This window comes from Rhinopithecus roxellana, chromosome 5 (genome assembly GCF_007565055.1).
Source record: "Rhinopithecus roxellana isolate Shanxi Qingling chromosome 5, ASM756505v1, whole genome shotgun sequence".
In the NCBI taxonomy this organism is placed as follows: domain Eukaryota; kingdom Metazoa; phylum Chordata; class Mammalia; order Primates; family Cercopithecidae; genus Rhinopithecus; species Rhinopithecus roxellana.
This window is the reverse complement of record NC_044553.1, coordinates 170,426,302-170,444,765: the sequence shown is the minus strand read 5'-3', so window position 1 is coordinate 170,444,765 and position 18,464 is coordinate 170,426,302. Positions and strand designations below refer to the sequence as shown.

The 18,464-nt window shown below is 51.1% G+C and overlaps 1 protein-coding gene across 1 annotated transcript in view; it reads right to left on the bottom strand.

Moving 5' to 3' along the window:
- Window positions 1–18,089, bottom strand: part of ITGA11 (integrin subunit alpha 11) — a 133,775-nt gene extending 115,686 nt beyond the window's left edge. Inside the window, exon 1 of the mRNA XM_010363633.2 lies at window positions 17,892–18,089. Within this exon, the coding sequence (XP_010361935.2) occupies window positions 17,892–18,078 (187 nt within the window). The 5' untranslated portion in view covers window positions 18,079–18,089. The remainder of the gene's footprint in view (window positions 1–17,891) is intronic.
- Between the last annotated feature and the right edge of the window lie 375 nt (window positions 18,090–18,464).

The following is an 18,464-nucleotide window of genomic DNA, read 5'->3' as shown; positions in this document are numbered from 1 at the left end:
GTCTCCTCTTCTAGAAAATGAGGAAGCAGGGCCAGGTGGTCTAAAAACATTTCCAGTACTGATGTTCTGAGTCTGTGTGTTCCTCCTCCTCTGGACTTATTTCCAAATCCATCTCCCCTCAGAGGGGAGGAGCAGGCAGACTGGCACTGGGGGCACTCCCATGGGCAGGCAGACGGCCAGTGCCTCCGCAAGTCTATCAGATTGGCTTCTGGGACTGAGGACATTCCCTCCTTCCCCTCCAGCACTGGGGTCCAAACAAGTGTCCCTCAGCCTCAAGCCCCTCAAGAAAGTAAGCTGTAACCCTTCTCCCCACGGCTTAGCACCCAGCTGGGCCTGCCCTGCTGCTACAGTTGCAGGCTGCCACTGGGGCTAGCCTGGTGATGCCAAGCCAGTTCTTACCATCCCGATACCCTCCTGTGCTCTAGAGAAAACTTGACCAAGCTTGGGTCTTTCCAGGAGAGGGATGCATCCCTCCTCTTTATTCTTGCAAAAGACACCCCTGTTTTCTGGCTTCTCTGATCAACTTGTCAACATCTTACTTCTCTACCAAACGACTGCCCCTGGGTGGACTGCTTGTCTCTCTGCTAACTGGGCCTTATCCCCCTGCCTTTTGCTCTGAAGGAAGCTCTATGGGGTCTCTTCTGCTCCTTATTCCTCCAACCACAATATCAGCGCCAGCCACCGGCCTTCCTCGTCTCTGGACGTGTCTCTTGGCTTCCCCAGCCTCTGTGCAGGTCAGAACGCAGCTCACTGGAGAAGACGGGGAGGAATAACGGGAGCAAGAGATTATTTCTCCTGATGGAGTCTAGAGAAAGAGGAGGGGTTCAAGAGATGGAGGGTGCTGTCCATTTGAAGGCTGGATAGAGACTGGCCACAGAAGGGAAAAGAGACGGATTTCAGCAGCAGAGGGGGCTTCTGTGGAAAAGCGTCATCTGTCCCCATGGTATGAGCACACCACTCATTTCTCAGCGGAATCTCTGGGGGAGATTATCTCATTTGGGAAACAGCACATCCCCAGTCCACACCCACTGCTGCTTCTGGCAGGGAGCGGCTCCGAGCGCGCCAGTGATTTGAGGCAAGGCCTGTGTCATGGAGCTGCAGTCACGGTGTCCACCTTCCCCGGGAGGAGGAACCCTAGATAGGGATGTGCTCGCATGTCCTCCCGAATGTTAAGCATGTGAAAAAGAACACACCAGGAAGCAGAGAGCTTACGTGTGTCATGAGGGGCTGGGAGCCAGCACTAGGTGATTTCCAGGGTCCGCTTCAGCTGAGAGTCTTGAAGATTCAGCGGGCCTTCATGTGGATGCTCAGAAAGAGTGAAGCAGGTGCTGCCTGGCGCCAGGGCTGAGCTTATCAGATGAACTTGATATTCATCCAAGAAGGGCCTAAGCAGATATTCATCCAAGAAGGGCCTAAGCATCCCTCTATGCAGGGCAGCCTGCCATTCACCCACCGTCCTCTGTCAATTCCACCTCCCCTCTCAGCCAGATCCTGGCACGTCCTCATCACACACACTGGGTGCCTGCAACCTTGGAGTACCCTGGCCCTGGCCTCCCTCCCTCCCTCCAACTTTAGTCTTGTCATCTCATCAAAAGCCTTACCTGTTATCTGTCCCATCCCCTCAATGTCCTGTTCTATGGTAGATAAACTAATGCTTGTTAACGAGTGACTTACCACAACAGCCTCCCCTCAGCCATCGGAAGCATTTGCAGCTGTATATGAGGAAGAATTCTCCAAATCAGAAACAACCAATCAACCAGGGGCTGGGCAGCCTGTGGAGGAGTGAGGGTCCCTTCGCTGGGGTTGCGGAGGAGACCAAATGCCGATAGGGCAGGTGGCATGCGGGCTGAAACAGAGACCTTCACAGAAGCATCCGGAGACAGGGAGACAGAGAACGAGCAAGGGCTGGTTGGTGAAAGCCTTGGCTGCCCTTTGTATCTTTTTCTGAGAAACCAGGAGTTAAGCAGATGTCAAGCTCAAGGAAAACAGGACTAAAGCTTTAAAGCAGCAAACAGCACATTGAGGTGGACTGTAATTAACACTGTTTTTCCTCCAAGCCCTAGACAGCCATCTCATGCCTTCAGAGAGTACATGGGTCATCTCCTTCAAGAACAAGGGTCATGGCGGGGCACGGTGGCTCATGCCTGTAATCCTAGCACTTTGGGAGGCCGGGGCAGGCAGATTGCCTGAGCTCAGGAGTTCGAGACTAGCCTGGGCAACACGGTGAAACCCCGTCTCTACTAAAATACAAAAAATTATCCAGGCATGGTGGTGGGCGCCTGTAATCCCAGCTACTCGGGAGGCTGAGGTGGGAGAATTGCTTGAACCCAGTAGGTGGAGCTTGCAGTGAGCTGAGATCATGCCACTGCACTCCAGCCTGGGCGACAGAGAGAGACTCTGTCTCCATAAAAGAAAAAACCAAAAAAAAAAGAAAAAAAAAAAGAACAAGGGTCACGGTTTTATGAAAACTAGTGTATTTTTTCTGTCTTACATCATTTATCATTTTCTCTGTGTAGGAAAAGTGATCAAAATGGACCTCATCTTTTTCTTTTCTTTTTTTTTTTTTATTTTTTTGAGACGGAGTCTTGCTCTTTCTGAGCGAGCTTGTGGGACCTTGGCCTCAACGTGGCCCGAGTTCCTGAGGACCCCATATTTGACCCTACTGAGCCCAGGCCTGCCCTTTGAGCTCCACAATCAATTTCCTGGCTGCTTATAGGACATTTCACTTGGATGTCTCATAGCATCTCACATTTCATATGCTGGAAAAGGAACCCAGGTTTTCACTTCCAAAATGGTTTTTCTTCCCATTGCAGGAAATGGCATTACCACCCACCAGACGGCTCAAGCCAGAAGCTTGGAAATCATTCCTTATGATTTTCCTTCACTTCCCATCAGCAAATCCTGCAGGTTCTAGCCCTCAGTTTCTCTCCAATGTGCCCATTCCTCTCTGTCTCTTTTGCCATACTTGGACTAAGCCACCCTCTTCATTTCGTATCTGGGCTTGCACTGGAGTGTTCCAACTGGTCCCTCATTCCAATTTTGCCCAGTTTCAAGCTATGCTCTTCACAGCAGCCACAGTGATCTTTTCAACAGTGTCGACTAGATCCTGGCTCTGCTTAGCCCCCGAGAGTCCCTCCATTGCATTTAGAATAGATTCTAGACCCTTCCCAGGGCCCAGCAGGCCCTGCGGATTTGCCTTCTCACTTACTACCTTCCAGCCTCATCATCTTCCTCTCTGTTCCTCAGATATACCAAGCTCTTTCCCACATTGAGGTCTTTGCACTTGCAGTCCCCTTTGTCTGGGACATTCTTCCCCAAGAACTTTGCTCACCTGACTCCTTTTCAACCTCCAGTTTTAATGCCATGGCCTCTGAGAAAGGAGAATCCATTGCTATGGAGAATCTGTTCTTCTCCTCCCTCACAGCATCTTCTTTATGTGTTTTACAATTAAAAATAATTACAGGTGGTTATGAGAGCTGTTTGCCTGCTTGGACACTGTATCCTCTCCCAATGGAGTTTAAGTTTCACAAAGGAAGGGACCAATGTGTGCTGGAGTCTGCATACAAGAGCTGATTGTGTGCAATCTTCCCATTCAGTGATGTTATGTTGGTAAACTGAAACTGACCATGGTAGGAGGATTTACATCATGGTAATTGGCAAATATTACAAATAAGAATGATAGGAACTCTTTCCATCCCATCCTAAGAGCCAGAATCAGTGTGTCTGTCTCCCCACTTTATCCTTAGCTTCTAGAACAATGCCTAGCTCACAACAGGTGATCTATATACGTTTGTTAAACGAGAAGGAAAAAATGAATAGAAATATTCAGGCTTCTAAGACCCTAACCTGCCAATAAGGGGTTAAAGGGGAAAATGATAGAGCCTCAGGGAGGGAAGGAACTTAGAGTACTGGATTTGGCTTCAGAAGTCCTGGTTCTATTGCCAGTATGGTTTCTAAATTGCTTTGCAACTTTGGACCAGTTTCTTACTTCACATGGCCCTCAGTTGTCTTATCTGTGAAAGGCACACACAGGACTAGATGATTTCAGTCCCTGTGTAGGATTTTTAAAAGCATATTTATGTACACCTTTACCACTTTCTTTACCCCCTCAACCCCCTTCCTGAGGTCACTTTTACTACACAACTTCAGAGGAAGCTGTTTACATTGTAGTGATGCAAATCATGTAGCGCACAGCCAGTACAGCTGTACGTGGCGGCCCTGCCCACACTGATTCTGGCTTCAGGCCATTTCAAATGGAGCTGAATTGGACTGTGAGTCCCTCCCTTTCCTGGCATTCTAACCATCTCAAAGAGCTCAGACAGTTTGGTTTTGGTTTTCCAACTCCTAAGCTTGTCTCCTGCTTGTCATGGGTGTGTGGATCAAGAGCCCTGTGCATGTGGGATGTGCCCCAGCCCAGAGTGTTTGGGCAAAATAAGAGCAAGACAAGGCTCAGGGTATGCAATTTGTGGCAGGGCTTTCCCTCAGACGAGAGGAAGTAGGGTGAAGAGGACCCAGAGAACTACTGGGCCAGTCTGCCCTGCTCTTTGAATGCAAACTAAAAAAAGGAATTGTGGGGGCCCTTCCCTTCTAAGCCTGCCGGGCCCGCCCTCCAGTGGATATACCCACACCCATCCGAAAAGTTCTCTGGCTGCATGGAATTTAACATAGATCCACCAGATGCCATTGTCTAGGTTTGGTGGGGATGGCGGACTTTGGGGAGTGCAAGTGTTTTTGTTCTCTGAGGGTTATGCAGAGGTCTTTTTGGTTTTCAGTACAAGCCAATTTTTCATGGCTGCAAAACCATCTCAAATGTCTGCTGCTACTTTTAGTTCCTTAAAGGAGTCAAGGGCTCATGACTCCATCTGCCTTTGCTAGAAAATGAAGGACTACCATGCAAAGTGGTGAGCCCCCGTCACTGGAGGGATGCAAGTCTAGGGTGGCCATTTGTTTGGGATGTTCAGGCTCTGTTAAGGGCCCTCCCAGGCAGATACTTGGTGCTGAGGCCTCTCAGGGAACTCCTGAGGCCCAGGACCCCTCATGAACCTGTGCATGAGGAAGGACCAACCATGCACTGAGTGTACCCATTGTTTGGAAATAGAGTCCCTGTTGTCAACTTCTTTCTACTGTTACATCTGGATTTACAATCAGGATCGAGGTTCTGGCTCAGGAAATGTTCATGGCAGCATGGAAGCATAGTCCCTAAAGGGCTTTTAGAAACATGAAGGCCAAACGTTTATATTAGAAGTGATAGAATGGAAGTCTTGAGAGGTTTGGATTCTGGCTCTCTTGTTTAGCAGCAGATGTATGACCTTGGGCAAGACACTTGACCTCTCAGAATTGCAGTCTCTGGAGTCAGACTGCCTGGCTTCAAACACCAGGCTGTGACTTTATCATCCGGGTGATCTTGGCTAAGTTACTTAACTTCTATGTTAGCTAGTATTACTGTTGCCATTAACGTTTATTGAACACCTCATCCCTGCCAGACATTTTGTTTGTTTTTGGGCATTATTTCTCATTTTTATATTAATCCTACAAGGTAAGCATTATAATTTTTGTTATACATTCTATAATTTTTGTTATACATTCTATATATTGTTATATTTTTGTTATACATACTCTAAAGAGAGGAAGTGAGTTGCCCAAGGTCACATACTTAAGTGTCGAGACCAGTGTTGAAACCTTATGTCAGTGGAACAGGCTCCTAATATGGACTTTGTTAAGTTCAGACTCAGTCTCTCCACCTGTGCAATGGGTTTCATGTCATCTCCCAAGCCACCAGGGCAGATTCTGGTTTGGTGGTTCCCAGGGATTGGACTGTAATCTGGGGTCTATATTCAGCTCCCACCATCTTCTCTGGGCACTCCCAGCTCCTTCTTGGGTGCTAAACAACATGGCCACATTCTGTGGCATATGGATGATGTCTGAATCACTACCCTTTTGTGGGAAATGAGGCATTTTAAATTCCTGCTGGATGCCCCCCGCCCCTTGTTTCCTAGGAAGTCCCATTATATAACTAGGTTTACACTGTGTAAAAACAAGGCCATTCCCCTGTCTCCTTGTGTCATCTCAGAGCCATAGTAAATAGTAACGAACAGCATGGGGCCAGCTGGGCCGACCTGGACTGCCTGCTGTGAGCCAATTTACTCCTTTCTAAGGTTCTCCTCCCTTCCAGGGCCCTTCCTCCCTTCAGCAACCTTCCTTGCCCTGCCCATTTGTAAGTGATGCTCAATGGCCACCAATCTCTTCTTTTCTGGAAAGAAAGTCTTTGATAACAAGTGGCCAGGGAAACGTCAGGAATGAATGTGTACCCACCTAGTGGCCTGGGGTCATAAGAAGGTTGATTGGCTTATCCAAAAGGGGTAATTGATTAGTAAATGGGATTTCTAGCAAATGTGACAGGCTGGCGGGGAGATTTTAACTGACTGATTGATTCATTCTTGAACTAGTTACCACTTGTGTACTCTGGCCAAGTATTGCTCTGGGCCCTGGAATGCATAAGGAAACTCAACAGACAAAAATCCTTGTTCTCAGGAAGATTACATTCCATTGAAGCAGGCAATATACAACATGAATAAATAAAACAGGTAATAATGTGAGATAGTATTAAAAGCCTCGGAGGCCGGGCGCGGTGGCTCACGCCTGTAATCCCAGCACTTTGGGAGGCCGAGGTGGGCGAATCACGAGGTCAGGAGATCGAGACCATCCTGGTGAACACGGTGAAACCCCGTCTCTACTAAAAATACAAAAAAATTAGCCGGGCTTGGTGGCAGGGGGGCCTGTAGTCCCAGCTCCTAGGGAGGCTGAGGCAGGAGAATGGCGTGAACCCAGGAGGTGGCGGAGCTTGCAGTGAGCGGAGATCGCGCCAGTGCACTCCAGCCTGGGCGACAGAGCGAGACTCTGTCTCAAAAAAAAAAAAAAAAAAAAAAAAAAAAAGGCTTGGAGAGACTAAAGCAGGGAAAGGTATAGGAGGGGAGTTTATGCATTTGAATGCATGCAGGAGGGTTGAATTTTAGGTAGGAGCCCGAGGTAAGGCCTCAATGGGAGAAGCATGTTGGAGTAAAGACCTGCAGGAAGTGAGAGAGGTTCTCGGGGAACAGCATTCCAGGCAGAAGAAACAGCAAGTGCAAAGTCTAAGGTGCCTGGTGTGTTTCACGAACAGCCCGGAGGCCCTGGGGGTGGAGCGGAGTGAGCCAGTGGGGAAGGCACAGAGGATGAAGTCAGAAAGGCAGGGGAACCAGATCACACGGGACCTCTTACTCAGAGTAAGCCCTGGAGGGTTTGGAGCAGAGCAGGGACATGACATGATGTGACCTACATTCTGGTGGCAGCCCTCTGGCTGCTGGGTGGGAGATCCTCAAGGTACAAGGCCAGATGCAAGGAGGCCAGTGAGGGGGGCTGTCGCCACAGGCCATGGGAGCTTTTCTGTCCCCTTACCCCTCATGTAACCTGACTCCTGGCCTTCGTCTTTTGGGCTGAGCAGAGTGGGGAAGACGGATGGGAGATCAGAGCCTTCACACAAGGGTGATGTGGGGCCAGCCTGGGTGGGGGTGGCGGTGAGGGGCTGGGTTTCAGATGGGCTAGAATGCAGACAGATCCATGCTGAAAAGAGAGGACTTTATGTAGCCCAGAAATATGTACAATTATTATTATGTGTTTATTAAAAATTTTTAAAAAGAGAGTTAAGAGCAGTGATACCCTCAGTGGCAACTGGGACACGTTCAGGACGACGGCAGGGCCTGCTGCTGAGCCTGCCGGTGTCTTTGCCCCTGGCTGGCCTCACCATCAGCAGCAAGCACATTCCACAGCTGACGTTTGGCTTGTGGTCTGGCCTAGCCCTCTGGTTGGTTTCTTCTGCTCTAAGAGGCTTTTAAAGTCAGAATTTGAGTTCTCTTTAAGTTTGGGGCATGAATCACTGCTTCTGGGCCTGGAAAGGGGTGGAGGGACAGAGGCTCCGTGCTGCGGGGTGCTCTGCCTCACTCAGGCTCACACCACTGAGGCACGTCTGTGTGAAAGCTCCCAGTCAAACCACTCCAAGTCTGACTACTCACTGGCATGCTCCCAAGAAACATTCCCCCCTGCCTGAGCGCCACCTCCACCTGCCCACGAGCACTACAAAGTCATCGTTCAGGCCTGACTCAACTTCCCCTGTAAAACCTCTAGTCCTCTCACACCTCTCTTCAGGTTGGTGACACCGCCCTTGGTCTCCCAGACACCTTTCCTTTTCTGGTGACCGGGCCCTGTTAAATTCTATCCCCCTGGGTTCACTCCTTTTGCATTTCACCACCTCACTTCACTCTGGCGTCCCCTTGCTGGGTTGCTCCAGTAGCCATCTTATCATTCCACCTGCTCCCCATCGTAGCCCTGCTGTATCCAGCCTCCCCCTCCCACCTGAGGAAGCTCCTCCAAGCACAGATAGAACATGTCACTGCTCTCCCTCAGAAACCTTCCATGGCTCCCATCTGCTAAACCCAAATGCCTTAGTTGGCTTTCGGTTTCCTCTCAGTGACCTCAGCCCACTGTTCTGTTCTTGCCGTTCCTCACAGGACACACTCCAGCATCCTGCCAACCAAACCGCAGGCAGTTTGCCCACATGAACTCTCTACCTAACCCTCTTGCTGCCAGACCCAGTCCTTCTTGCATTTACAAACAATCTGTCTCCACCTCTCAAATCCCAGAGTCCCTTATCTGTAGCTGTCTCGTAGTCATTACTTCCTCCCTTGCATTGTAGTTATTTATCCAAAAATCTCTCTCCTGCTAAACCATAAGCTCCTTGAAAGTCAGGAGTTATCTCTTCTCATCTTTTATCCCCCAGAGCACCTCCCAGGGCCTGACTCACAAAGGCTATTGTGCTGTCACCTCCTGGAGTGCATGTGCAAAGAAATTTAAGACATTTACCCTGCCCTTAAATAGCTTTCCATTTACTTGGACAGAGAGTTCTTTTGTTCATTCAACACATCTTAATTGAGTGCCTGCTATGTCTGGTGCTGTGCAAGACCTGGGGGTACAGCGGCTGATTAGAGATATGGTCCCTGTTCTCCTGGTGCTCTCTCTGCAGCAGGGGAGATGTGCAGTCAGCTGGAATACTGTGTGGTGGGGAAAGTACAGGATACCTTGGAATCACACAAGTGGGGGCCCCACTTGACTGATTGAGGGGGTCAGGGGAGGTTTTCAGGAGGAAGTGGTGACCAAGCAGAGACCTGAAGAATAAGTGGGGTGCAGCCAGGAGAATTGAGCGGGAGGGTAGAATCAGACATAGGCACCAACAGGAGTGAAGGCCAGGGACAGTTCAGTGTGTTTAAGAAACTAAGAAGCTCGGTTTCATTGGGGCTGCTGTTGGGGTGTGCCCGTGCCCAAACGTATGGCTCTGTTAGAGGTGAGTCCTGAGTGCAGGCCATTCCTACCTGGTCTAGTTGGCTCTGTCAAAGAGTCTGGACTCAACCCAATGGTAGTAGAGAGCCACTGAGGATTTAGGGAGGAAAGGAAGACAGCTCCGTTTGTTTTTGAGCCTCACTTTGACAGCTGTGGAGAAAGCTCTGGATGAATGGGGGCAAGAGGGACAATGAAACCTGAGCTGGGGACCTTAGGGAGGTCCTGGAGTCCCCCTGCTCAGCCCACCCCCCAGGCCAGCCTCCTTCTTGCTGACGGACTATTCCTTCCTCACCCAGCCTGGGCTTGTCGTTGCTGGTGTTCCATCCCGAGTCAGGTGATTCCTTCGCCTGAACCCTCACTTCAACTTCAGCAGAGCCCAAGATCACAGGGTTGGAATGACCCTAATGGACTTCGATCAACCCCTGCCAACACCTCCCATAACCCCCCGCCCCAGTGCTGGTGCATCTGTCTGTGGACAGCTCTGACTGGCATCCTCAGCCAAATCAATCTATCTGTAGCTCTTCTTTGGTTTTCCTGGCCTCCCCCTTGGGACCACACAGGGATCAAGTAGCTTATGCCTTGTAGGGGACAAGGAGAGTATCACCAATGAATCACTCCCCACCTACCAACTCCAATCTGCAAAGTCCACCTTGCACTCAGCTTCTCAAACTCTCAAGCTGTGTCTCCAACCCAACCCAGCTGTGAAGCCTGTAGCACTGCAGGCTGGGCAGTTCCAGAAGGACTGAGAGTCAGGAGAACTGAGAACTGGTTAAATCTTGGCTTTACCGCTGGTGTTGTCTGACCCCAGGCAAGTCATTTCCCTTCCCTGGAGAGTGTTTGGTTTTTTATTTTTATTTTTTTGCTTGATTGGGGACTGGGTTTACATTATACCAGTGATCCTCCATCTTGGATGCCCATTAGAATTATTGGACAGCTTCGAAAAGTGTCCCTGCTGGCCCCAATGTGGAGAGTGATGATGTGTTCTGGGGTGGGGCCGGCACGACAGTTTTCTTCTACATCGTTGTTCTCACACTCACCCAGGATGAAGGACCACCAGATCTGCTGGTCCCTGCCTTCCCTCCTAGCACTGACTCTCTACAATTCCATGCCAGAATGAGATGGGAGGCCCATGTGGGCAGGTGAACAGGAGTCACCCCTGATTTAGAAGTGCTGACCCTGGAGGACCATGCCAATATAAATACTTGGGGCTGCCGAAAGGCCAGGAATTTTAAGTACCAGCTTCTCAAGTCTGCCAAGGTGGAAACTCCAGAGCCCAATGTTGAGGATGCAGAGATCCCCTAAAAAGGTTCCCAAAGAAGTCTTGGGGCAATAACTGGAGACAGAATCATCTTCATTCCATGGCTTAAAAATGACCTCACAGCCCCAGCGTGTGCCTTTAGAACTGCTCCACGGACATCCCCTGCCCTCCACGTATATCAGTGTTTGGAATGAGCCCTGCAGTCTGTGGGATCTGTGGGGCGCCTTCTGCATGTTCCTTGAGGCAGAGACTGTGCTTTATCTAATTTGGAATTCCCAGAACTTGGAGGTGCCTGGGGCTTAGTGGGTGCTCAGTACATGCTGGTAAAATGGACAGGCCACTCAGTTTTTTTCATCTGTAAAGTGGGATCATGGTGTCTTCCTTGCCAAACAACAGGCCCATGGGGAGAGCCATGTAAGCAGGGCTGGTTTGATGAGCGCTTGGCCTGTACAGTGGCTGAGGGCCTCGTGTTCACAAAGGCCCTGCACTTGGTAAATGCTCTGCTGTGGCCATCTAGAAATTAATAATAATTTTAGAACAAGGGGTCTCACATTTTCATTTTGCACTGGGTCCTTCAGATGAAGTAACTGCTCCTGCATGTGTCATATGTGGTTTGAATAAACCCAGAGAACCCTGCCTACAAACTATTGATGGGACTTTATTATGGCCACCGATCTCTGAATGTAGGTGGCTTTGAGTGCCAGGGAGAGAGCAATTCCAGGAGATGGAGAGGGAATGGAGACTGCTTTGTGCCTTTCTGCCTGGAGGAAGTGGGGACAAGGGCTTCAGTTTCTCTATCCATCCAATGAACACACCTGTCTCAGCAGGACCTCTGACCTCACCTGGCCTGGCCTGACTGGAGAAGGAATGTCGGGAGTGCTCTTTGCAGAGCTACACCCACTTGCCCATTCCACAATTTTTCCATGGCCTTCCTGAGGCCCAGTCCTCTCATCTTCAGGGAAGAAATGGGTCCTGAAAATCCGCAGGGTCAGGATTTCTGGTTGTCTGGCCCAGCTGAGTGATGCTGCTGGGGGAAGAAAGCTGTCAGCACCAGCTGCGCAGGCAGGAACCCCTTCTCTGTGTCATCCTGTTTGGAATCCCGGAGTGCATTGCTATAGCAACTTGCCTAATTCACCCCACATGCCACGTGGAAAAACCTCTGCCCGCTTTAGAGCTGCATCACCCAAGCCACAAGCCGGGTTCTTCTACATTGTAGAATGAGGCTGCCCATCAGCAACAAAGGCTGGGGTAGGACGTATCTGACCAGTGATGCAGTAGGGGGCTGAGTGGTTGGACTACACCAGGTAGGTCTTCCAGCCTCACCTGTTTCATCTGCTGGCTGGCCCTTGTGCCTGACATCCTACCATTAGCCCTTTATTCCTTGGGCTAAAGGCACAACCAGTTGAAATGGAAATCCCTCTGGGTAGAACACATCACGTTGTCATCACTTATTAGTGCGGTTCAACGTGAGTTAACTCATTAGGCCTGAAGCTCAAAGAAGGTTCTGATTAGCAGAATGGGAGCAGGCGGGGCAGGCAGGAGAAGGTCACCAAACCTTGACCCTGAGAATGGGCTGGAATGACAGCCCCTGGGAAGTCAGTGTTCCAGAGTATTGGGCACCTGGGGGCAGGTGGCAGAGCCCGGTGGGCCCTGAGCCGGGTGGGGAGAGGGGAGGGGGAGAGACGTTCTCACATAATAAGTCATCATAGGAGGACCACTTCTACCAAGCCAGCATCTTGTTGGAGGAGTCACTGTCTAGCTGGGCCTATAAACTGGTGCCCCTGTGGGGGTGGCTGTTTGCATACTGATCTCAATTCCCCAACAATTCCCCAATTCCTCAGTTCCTCAGCTATTGAAGACAGCTCCTTCAACAAGGACAACTTACTGTCTTTCTGTGCTCTCAAGGTCCATTTCCTGAAGAGAGTATGGTGCATGGATTAAAAGTAATGGCCCTTGTAATCCCAGCACTTTGGGAGGCCGAGGCAGGCAGATCACCTGAAGTCGGGAGTTCAAGACCAGCCTGGTCAACATAGTGAAAACCTGTCTCTCCTAAAAATACAAAAATTAGCTGGGTATGGTAGCACAGACCTGTAATCCCAACTACTCAGAAGGCTGAGGCAGAAGAATCACTTGAACCTGGGAGGTGGAGGTTGCAATGAGCTGAGATCATACCACTGCACTCCAGCCTGGGTGACAGAACAAGACTGTCTCAAAAAAAAAAAAAAAAAAAAAAAAAAAAAAAAAGCAGTGGCCTTGGGATCAGAAAAATCCTGACAATGCCTCTTAGTCTATCGACATGACCTTGGATAAGCCATTTAACTTTCTATGTGTAACCCGGTAGTGGAATGGCAGAATTGTAGTAGTGACTTCGTGCAACTGTAGCAAGGCCTTATTGAGATGTGAGAAGGTGCTTGACACAGTGCCTGGCATCAATCAAATATTAAATGATGGGAAGAGTAATAATGCTTCTGTTAGCTGGGGGCTTATTGGGTGCCAGACACTGTTCTCAGCACTTGACACAAATGAATTACATATGGACCATTTAACCTGATTGTTGCCCTATGAAGTCATTATTCTGACCATTTTACAGTTGAGAAAAATGAGGCCTGGGGGGCTTATCCAGAGTCACCCAGGTAGAAAGGATTTGCATGCGGGCAGTCTGGGTCCTAAGCCCACACACATGCTGATTATTCCTGCTGCGTGGTGAGTGCTTCAGTGAAGGAGGAAGTGAGAAACAGCAGGGAGGGGGTTTGGCCTCACTGACTTTTTCCTCCAGGTGGGATTTCACACGTCTTGTGACTCAGGTCTTAAGTATACAGTATGAAAACTCTCCATGGAATTTTTTTGCAGCTCACTTATTTTAGATTTACAAGATGACCAACACCAGTCTCTTCCTCTCCTTCTCCTGTCAGTGGTAACAAACTTAATGGGCATTTGATGAAGAATTCACACAGTTAGTATCTGCATGATGGGGTTGTGGAGGGTCGCCCTTGGACCACAGCTTCTATAGAAAGCACTCCATGCTGAAGATGTGTGGGTGTCTTTGGAGCTCACGACTGCTTAGGGAAAAGTTCCAAATGGCTATGAATCCTTGATGGTAGCCTACGGTTGGTGGGGAGTGGGTGGGCAGGGAAGGGGACTTCAGTGATTAGGATTAGCAGAGATACCATTTTTGAACCGTATTAGAGGATTTTTAAGGCTCATTTTGCAGCTGATCTTCCCCGAGTCAGCCAGAGCCCATCACTGCCTGGGGAGGGTTATGATGGATTCTAGAACAATGTTCAACTTTGACTCCCAAAGTAAGCTCTGGAAGCCCATGATGAGACAATAACACCCAAAGTCAGGCATTGTGGAGAAGATACAGGGGCTTTTAAAATTCCCCAAATTCTCTTCTACATAGCAAGAGCCAAGCCAGCTCAGCTTAGAACATAGTTTTATCCTAAGTGATAGGAGCTGGGGTGTTGGTGGAAGGGAGGGAGAGTGGAAGGGAAGGTCCCTGCTGTTAGAAGAAGGAAGAGCTCCCCACTACAGGAGGGTAGAAAAAGAGGTTCAGAGAGGGCAAGGTTGAGAGGTAAGATACTGTCTGAGTTCTTCCAGGGCTCACAGCCTTGTGTGGATGGGCTGGGAATGGTGGGACAAGCGTGGAGATAGACATCCCATCTCTAGGGGTCCACTACGGGTAGAGTTGGGCGCATGGTGAGTAAGTAGAAAAAGAATGAGACTCCAGGGCCTGCTTGTGATATGGAAAGATCCAGAAGCTCCTCAGCTAATGGTAGCTGAGGGGCTTGCCTGACAAGTTCCCAGGAGGTGGGCGATGGGGTGGCGAAGTGACAAACTTCCCCTTCTTCCCTGCTTTCCACTGGGAAGGAGAGGCTGGGAGCAGGTCTTGGACCTCTGTAGCCTTTGTACACCCGTGGTGTCTAACACTGTGCTTTTCCACAGGATACTTTCTGTTGGGTAGGACCTCCACCCATAAGGGCCATGTTGCACGGTATAGGCCTTCTCTACTTTCACACCACAATACATCCACATCAAGAGCATACTGACTTCAAGACAGCCCCGATGGCAAACAAACAAAGAAAACAACAACCCTGAGTTCTTATTATGATCAAGAGTTTGGGCCAAGGCTTTGGAGGAGGGACTAGGAAAGTCTTAACTTATTTGGGGCCCTGGCATGTATATCTCCTCTGATTCTTCAATGCACTTCCTCTAAACTTCTCTTGCAAACGTGAGTTTGAAAATTCTCTCTCTGTGTCCTTAGATCCTGAAGAGTCAAAACCTTGAGTGCTGCTGCTGCTGCTGATGATGTTGGAGAAGAAAGACAACCTCCTTGAGTGCTTAATACATGCCTAGCACTTTCTAAGCATTAATCTTTGTGATAACTCTAAGTTCTATTATTACCCCCACTTTGTAGGTGAGGAAACTGAGGCACAGAGCCATGGAGTAACTTGCCAAGGGCATAGAGCCTTAACCGGTAGGGCGTAGGCCAATCCCAGGCAGTGAAACTCCAGGGCCTCCACCCTTACACTGTGTCTGATCTCCCTTTGTGTCTTTATGGAGCCTGGCAGATAACAGGTGCTCAGCAAAGATTATGCTCCTAAGAATCATCACCCTTACTACAGATAGGTTATAACTGTAAAGCTCTGGTCAATTGATCTCCTCTCTCTTTGGACTTGATTACTTCTTTTTTTAGGCTTTCCTGATAGTTTTGTCTACCCCATCACGCTGTCCAGCCTGCAGCAGGAGCTCTGGGAGCTCTGGGAGAGTAGATGCTCTGAGGTCTCACTCTCAACGTGGCCTCTGACAGATTCCCTGCCCAGACAAACTGCCATCACCAGTAGACAAGCTTCCCGGTAATCCTCACATTGAATCCATGCAATGCACGGATGAGAGGTCAACATCAGTCCTGTCCTGGAGCCTGAGGAATGAACCCAGTGATCCCTGAGACCCTTCTAGTCTTCAAAGTCCACACTGACCAGAGTGGTTTAAAAATATTCATCATCTTCTTTAATTAGTCTCAGAAAATAACACTCCAAAATACGAACATTCTCACTTTAAGGCCCATGCACACTCTACACACTTTTTCAGGGCCAGTTCAAATGATATCTCCTCCTCCAGGAAGACTTCCTTGCTTAATCTGGCTGAAATTGAACTTGTCTTGTTTGAACACCGAGCCCTTTGTTTCCCCGTGCCATTCACGCCCTCGTGCCTCTGTTTAGCTTTCCCTGGCCTTGGCTTGTTCTCAGTTACAGGCAAGACCCAGATTGCACACATGCTTGGGCCCCACCCCCAGCTCCTTGCAAGCAGATGTCGTTGTTCCAACATTGATTGATATGTTTAATGAATCCCATATTTCAAGAACGCAACTGACCAGACGTAACTCAGGAGTGGTTTTTGCCATATAAGCAGAGCTCTGAGTCACAAATCCTGTGTCTTCAGAGGTCCTTTAATATCCTTGTTCTTCACCACCTCCTCCTTGAGTAGCAACAACATTAACAACCATTGATTAAAGCCTACTGTGCACCCAGCCCTGTGTTAAGGTCCTTTCTTACAGTGCCTTACTGCATCCTGACGGCTTGACTGATAAGGAATTTGTGTCTCCATTCCTCACATAAGGAAACCTGTTGGAAAGGTTGCATTACCAGTCCGATATTGAACAGCTAGCGGGATGTAGAGCCAGAAGTGGAAGCCGGGTCTGATTCCAAAGCTATTGCTCTTAGCTTCCTGAGGTCCAGGCTGTCCTTAACCCCTAAGGCAGCCACTCCTTCCCAAGGTTCTGATGGAGCCATCTATCTGGAGTCACACAGGACTGCGTCTCTTTTCTTGTGGCTGGATCGCTTTTCTTGTGGCTGGATCTCGAGTGATATGAGGACAGCTCCTGGAGAAGATTCTCCCCTCCTGTCTAAATGCACCTAAATGGGCTTGGCCTCCTCGGCAGCTGGCTTCTAGATGCATGTTGGCCTGGTGGCAGTTCTTCCCCTGCTCTCCCTTCCAAGCCCCCACAGCTCAATGCATCCATGATTGTTTTAAACTGTGACTCTAGGAGTCCACTAGCCAGAGGCCCATTCAACCATGGGCCCTCTGAGAAGCTCCTCTGCAGACCGACAGGAGGGCGGACTTGCTTTTCGTGGTACCCGGGGAATGGGGCAAACGGCTGCGGGATGGGGGTCTCCACCTGAGCTCCCTGAGGGCACCTCTCCCACTACCACCGCATCTGACCCCCACTACTGGCCCCAGCTCGGGCCTGGAGCCCACGCAGAAGGGAAGGCAAGGTCGAGCGCCCACGCCCGCCAGGCCAGTAACCTAGGCGCTGGCCCTTGCTGGAGCACTGGGCCGCCTTCCACAGAACAGCATCACTGGCGGCCGCCCCCCTGGAGGGTGGAGCCGGAGCGCCCGGCGTGTGACGGCCGGGGCCGGGGTACCCTAGGGAGGAGAGCCCAGAGCTGGCCTCCCGCTCCTGGCCGTGCGCCCCTCGGACCGGAGGTTCCTGCCGCGCCCAGACACCTGGAGTGCATTAGGCGGCGGCGCGCGTCTAGGCGACGGCGGCTTTCCCCGGATTATTGAATAATTGCATAATTCCGAGCGCGGGTTGGGAGGCGATGCTGGGTCCCTACCCCGGGTGTCAGGTAACGTTTCCCGGGGTCCTACGTTGCGTGGCTGCGTCCCGCCGCTGCTGGCCGGGCCTACGAGGGCTAGCCCCCGCCTACTGGCCATAGCCCAGGGGCTTTGCTCTGTCTTTGGCCGGAGGGACTCTGGGCTGCCCTCATCCCCACCCCTCAGCCCTCCGGGGCCGCCGCGCCAGCTCTCCAAACTTTGAGATGCTTCCCCGGAGCCAGGGAGGGCAGCTGGGGCACACTCTCTCGGCGTTGTCCCCTTCCCCAGCCGGGGCCGCGCGCCCTCGGCGCTCCCGGGACACCCGAGTGCCACTGGCAGCCGTGCGGGAACCCCGGCGTGGGCCTTGGAGGCACCCAAGGCGCCCAGGAGGGTCACCAGCTCTGGGCGCTTTTCAACTCAAGCCTCTTCAACTCTTCCCAAACACACCAGAGTCCCAGTTCTCAACAGCCTCCGCGCACCTCCCTCTTGTTTGCGAAACTTGACGGAACCGCTAGACTGGGGCCGGTCCCTAGGGGACCCACGTCCCCAAGAGCAGCCAAGGTCTGACCCTGGGAGGAGCGTCGCGTCCCGATCTGGCGGCTGTATCCAAGCCCCGAGGGCCCAGGGAGGGACTCCGAGAGGCAAGGGGAGGCAGAGGGTGAGCACGTACCTGGCCACAAGCTGAGGGCCCAGGCCACCACCAGGCCCCTAGGCAGGTCCATGGCCCGCGGTGCGGCGGTGGGGTCCGGTGTGCAGCGGCGGCGGGGGGGCGGCGAGCCAGAGCGGCAGCCTCCTCGGCGCGGCGCCTGCAGCCTGCACTGCGCGGGGCTCCGGGCTCCCTGACAGCAGCGGCTCATTCAGAGGAAGTGGGAGGGCTCGAGCGGCGGGGAGGGGCGCCGGACACCACTCCGGCTCGGGCTCTGGGCCACCTGGGCAGGCGGCGCGCTGCCTCGACGCGCCTCCACAGCGCTCCTTCTCCGCCAACCCCACGTCAGCCTCTGGAGAAAACTCCAGAGAACCGCTCCTGGGAACCCCCTCACCAATGTAGCACCGCACGGCCTCAGTCAGATTCTGTTCAGGAAAAGCGGTTTCTATTCCCATTTCCCAGTAAGAAGAGATTCACAAAACTCAGAGGGTACCCAAGTTGACCCAAGTTGACTGAGAAACACCTGCTGGAACTCAGGTCTCCCTTGGCCAAGTGAGTGGATGTCCCTCAAAGGTCCATTCTGAGACATCCCGGTGT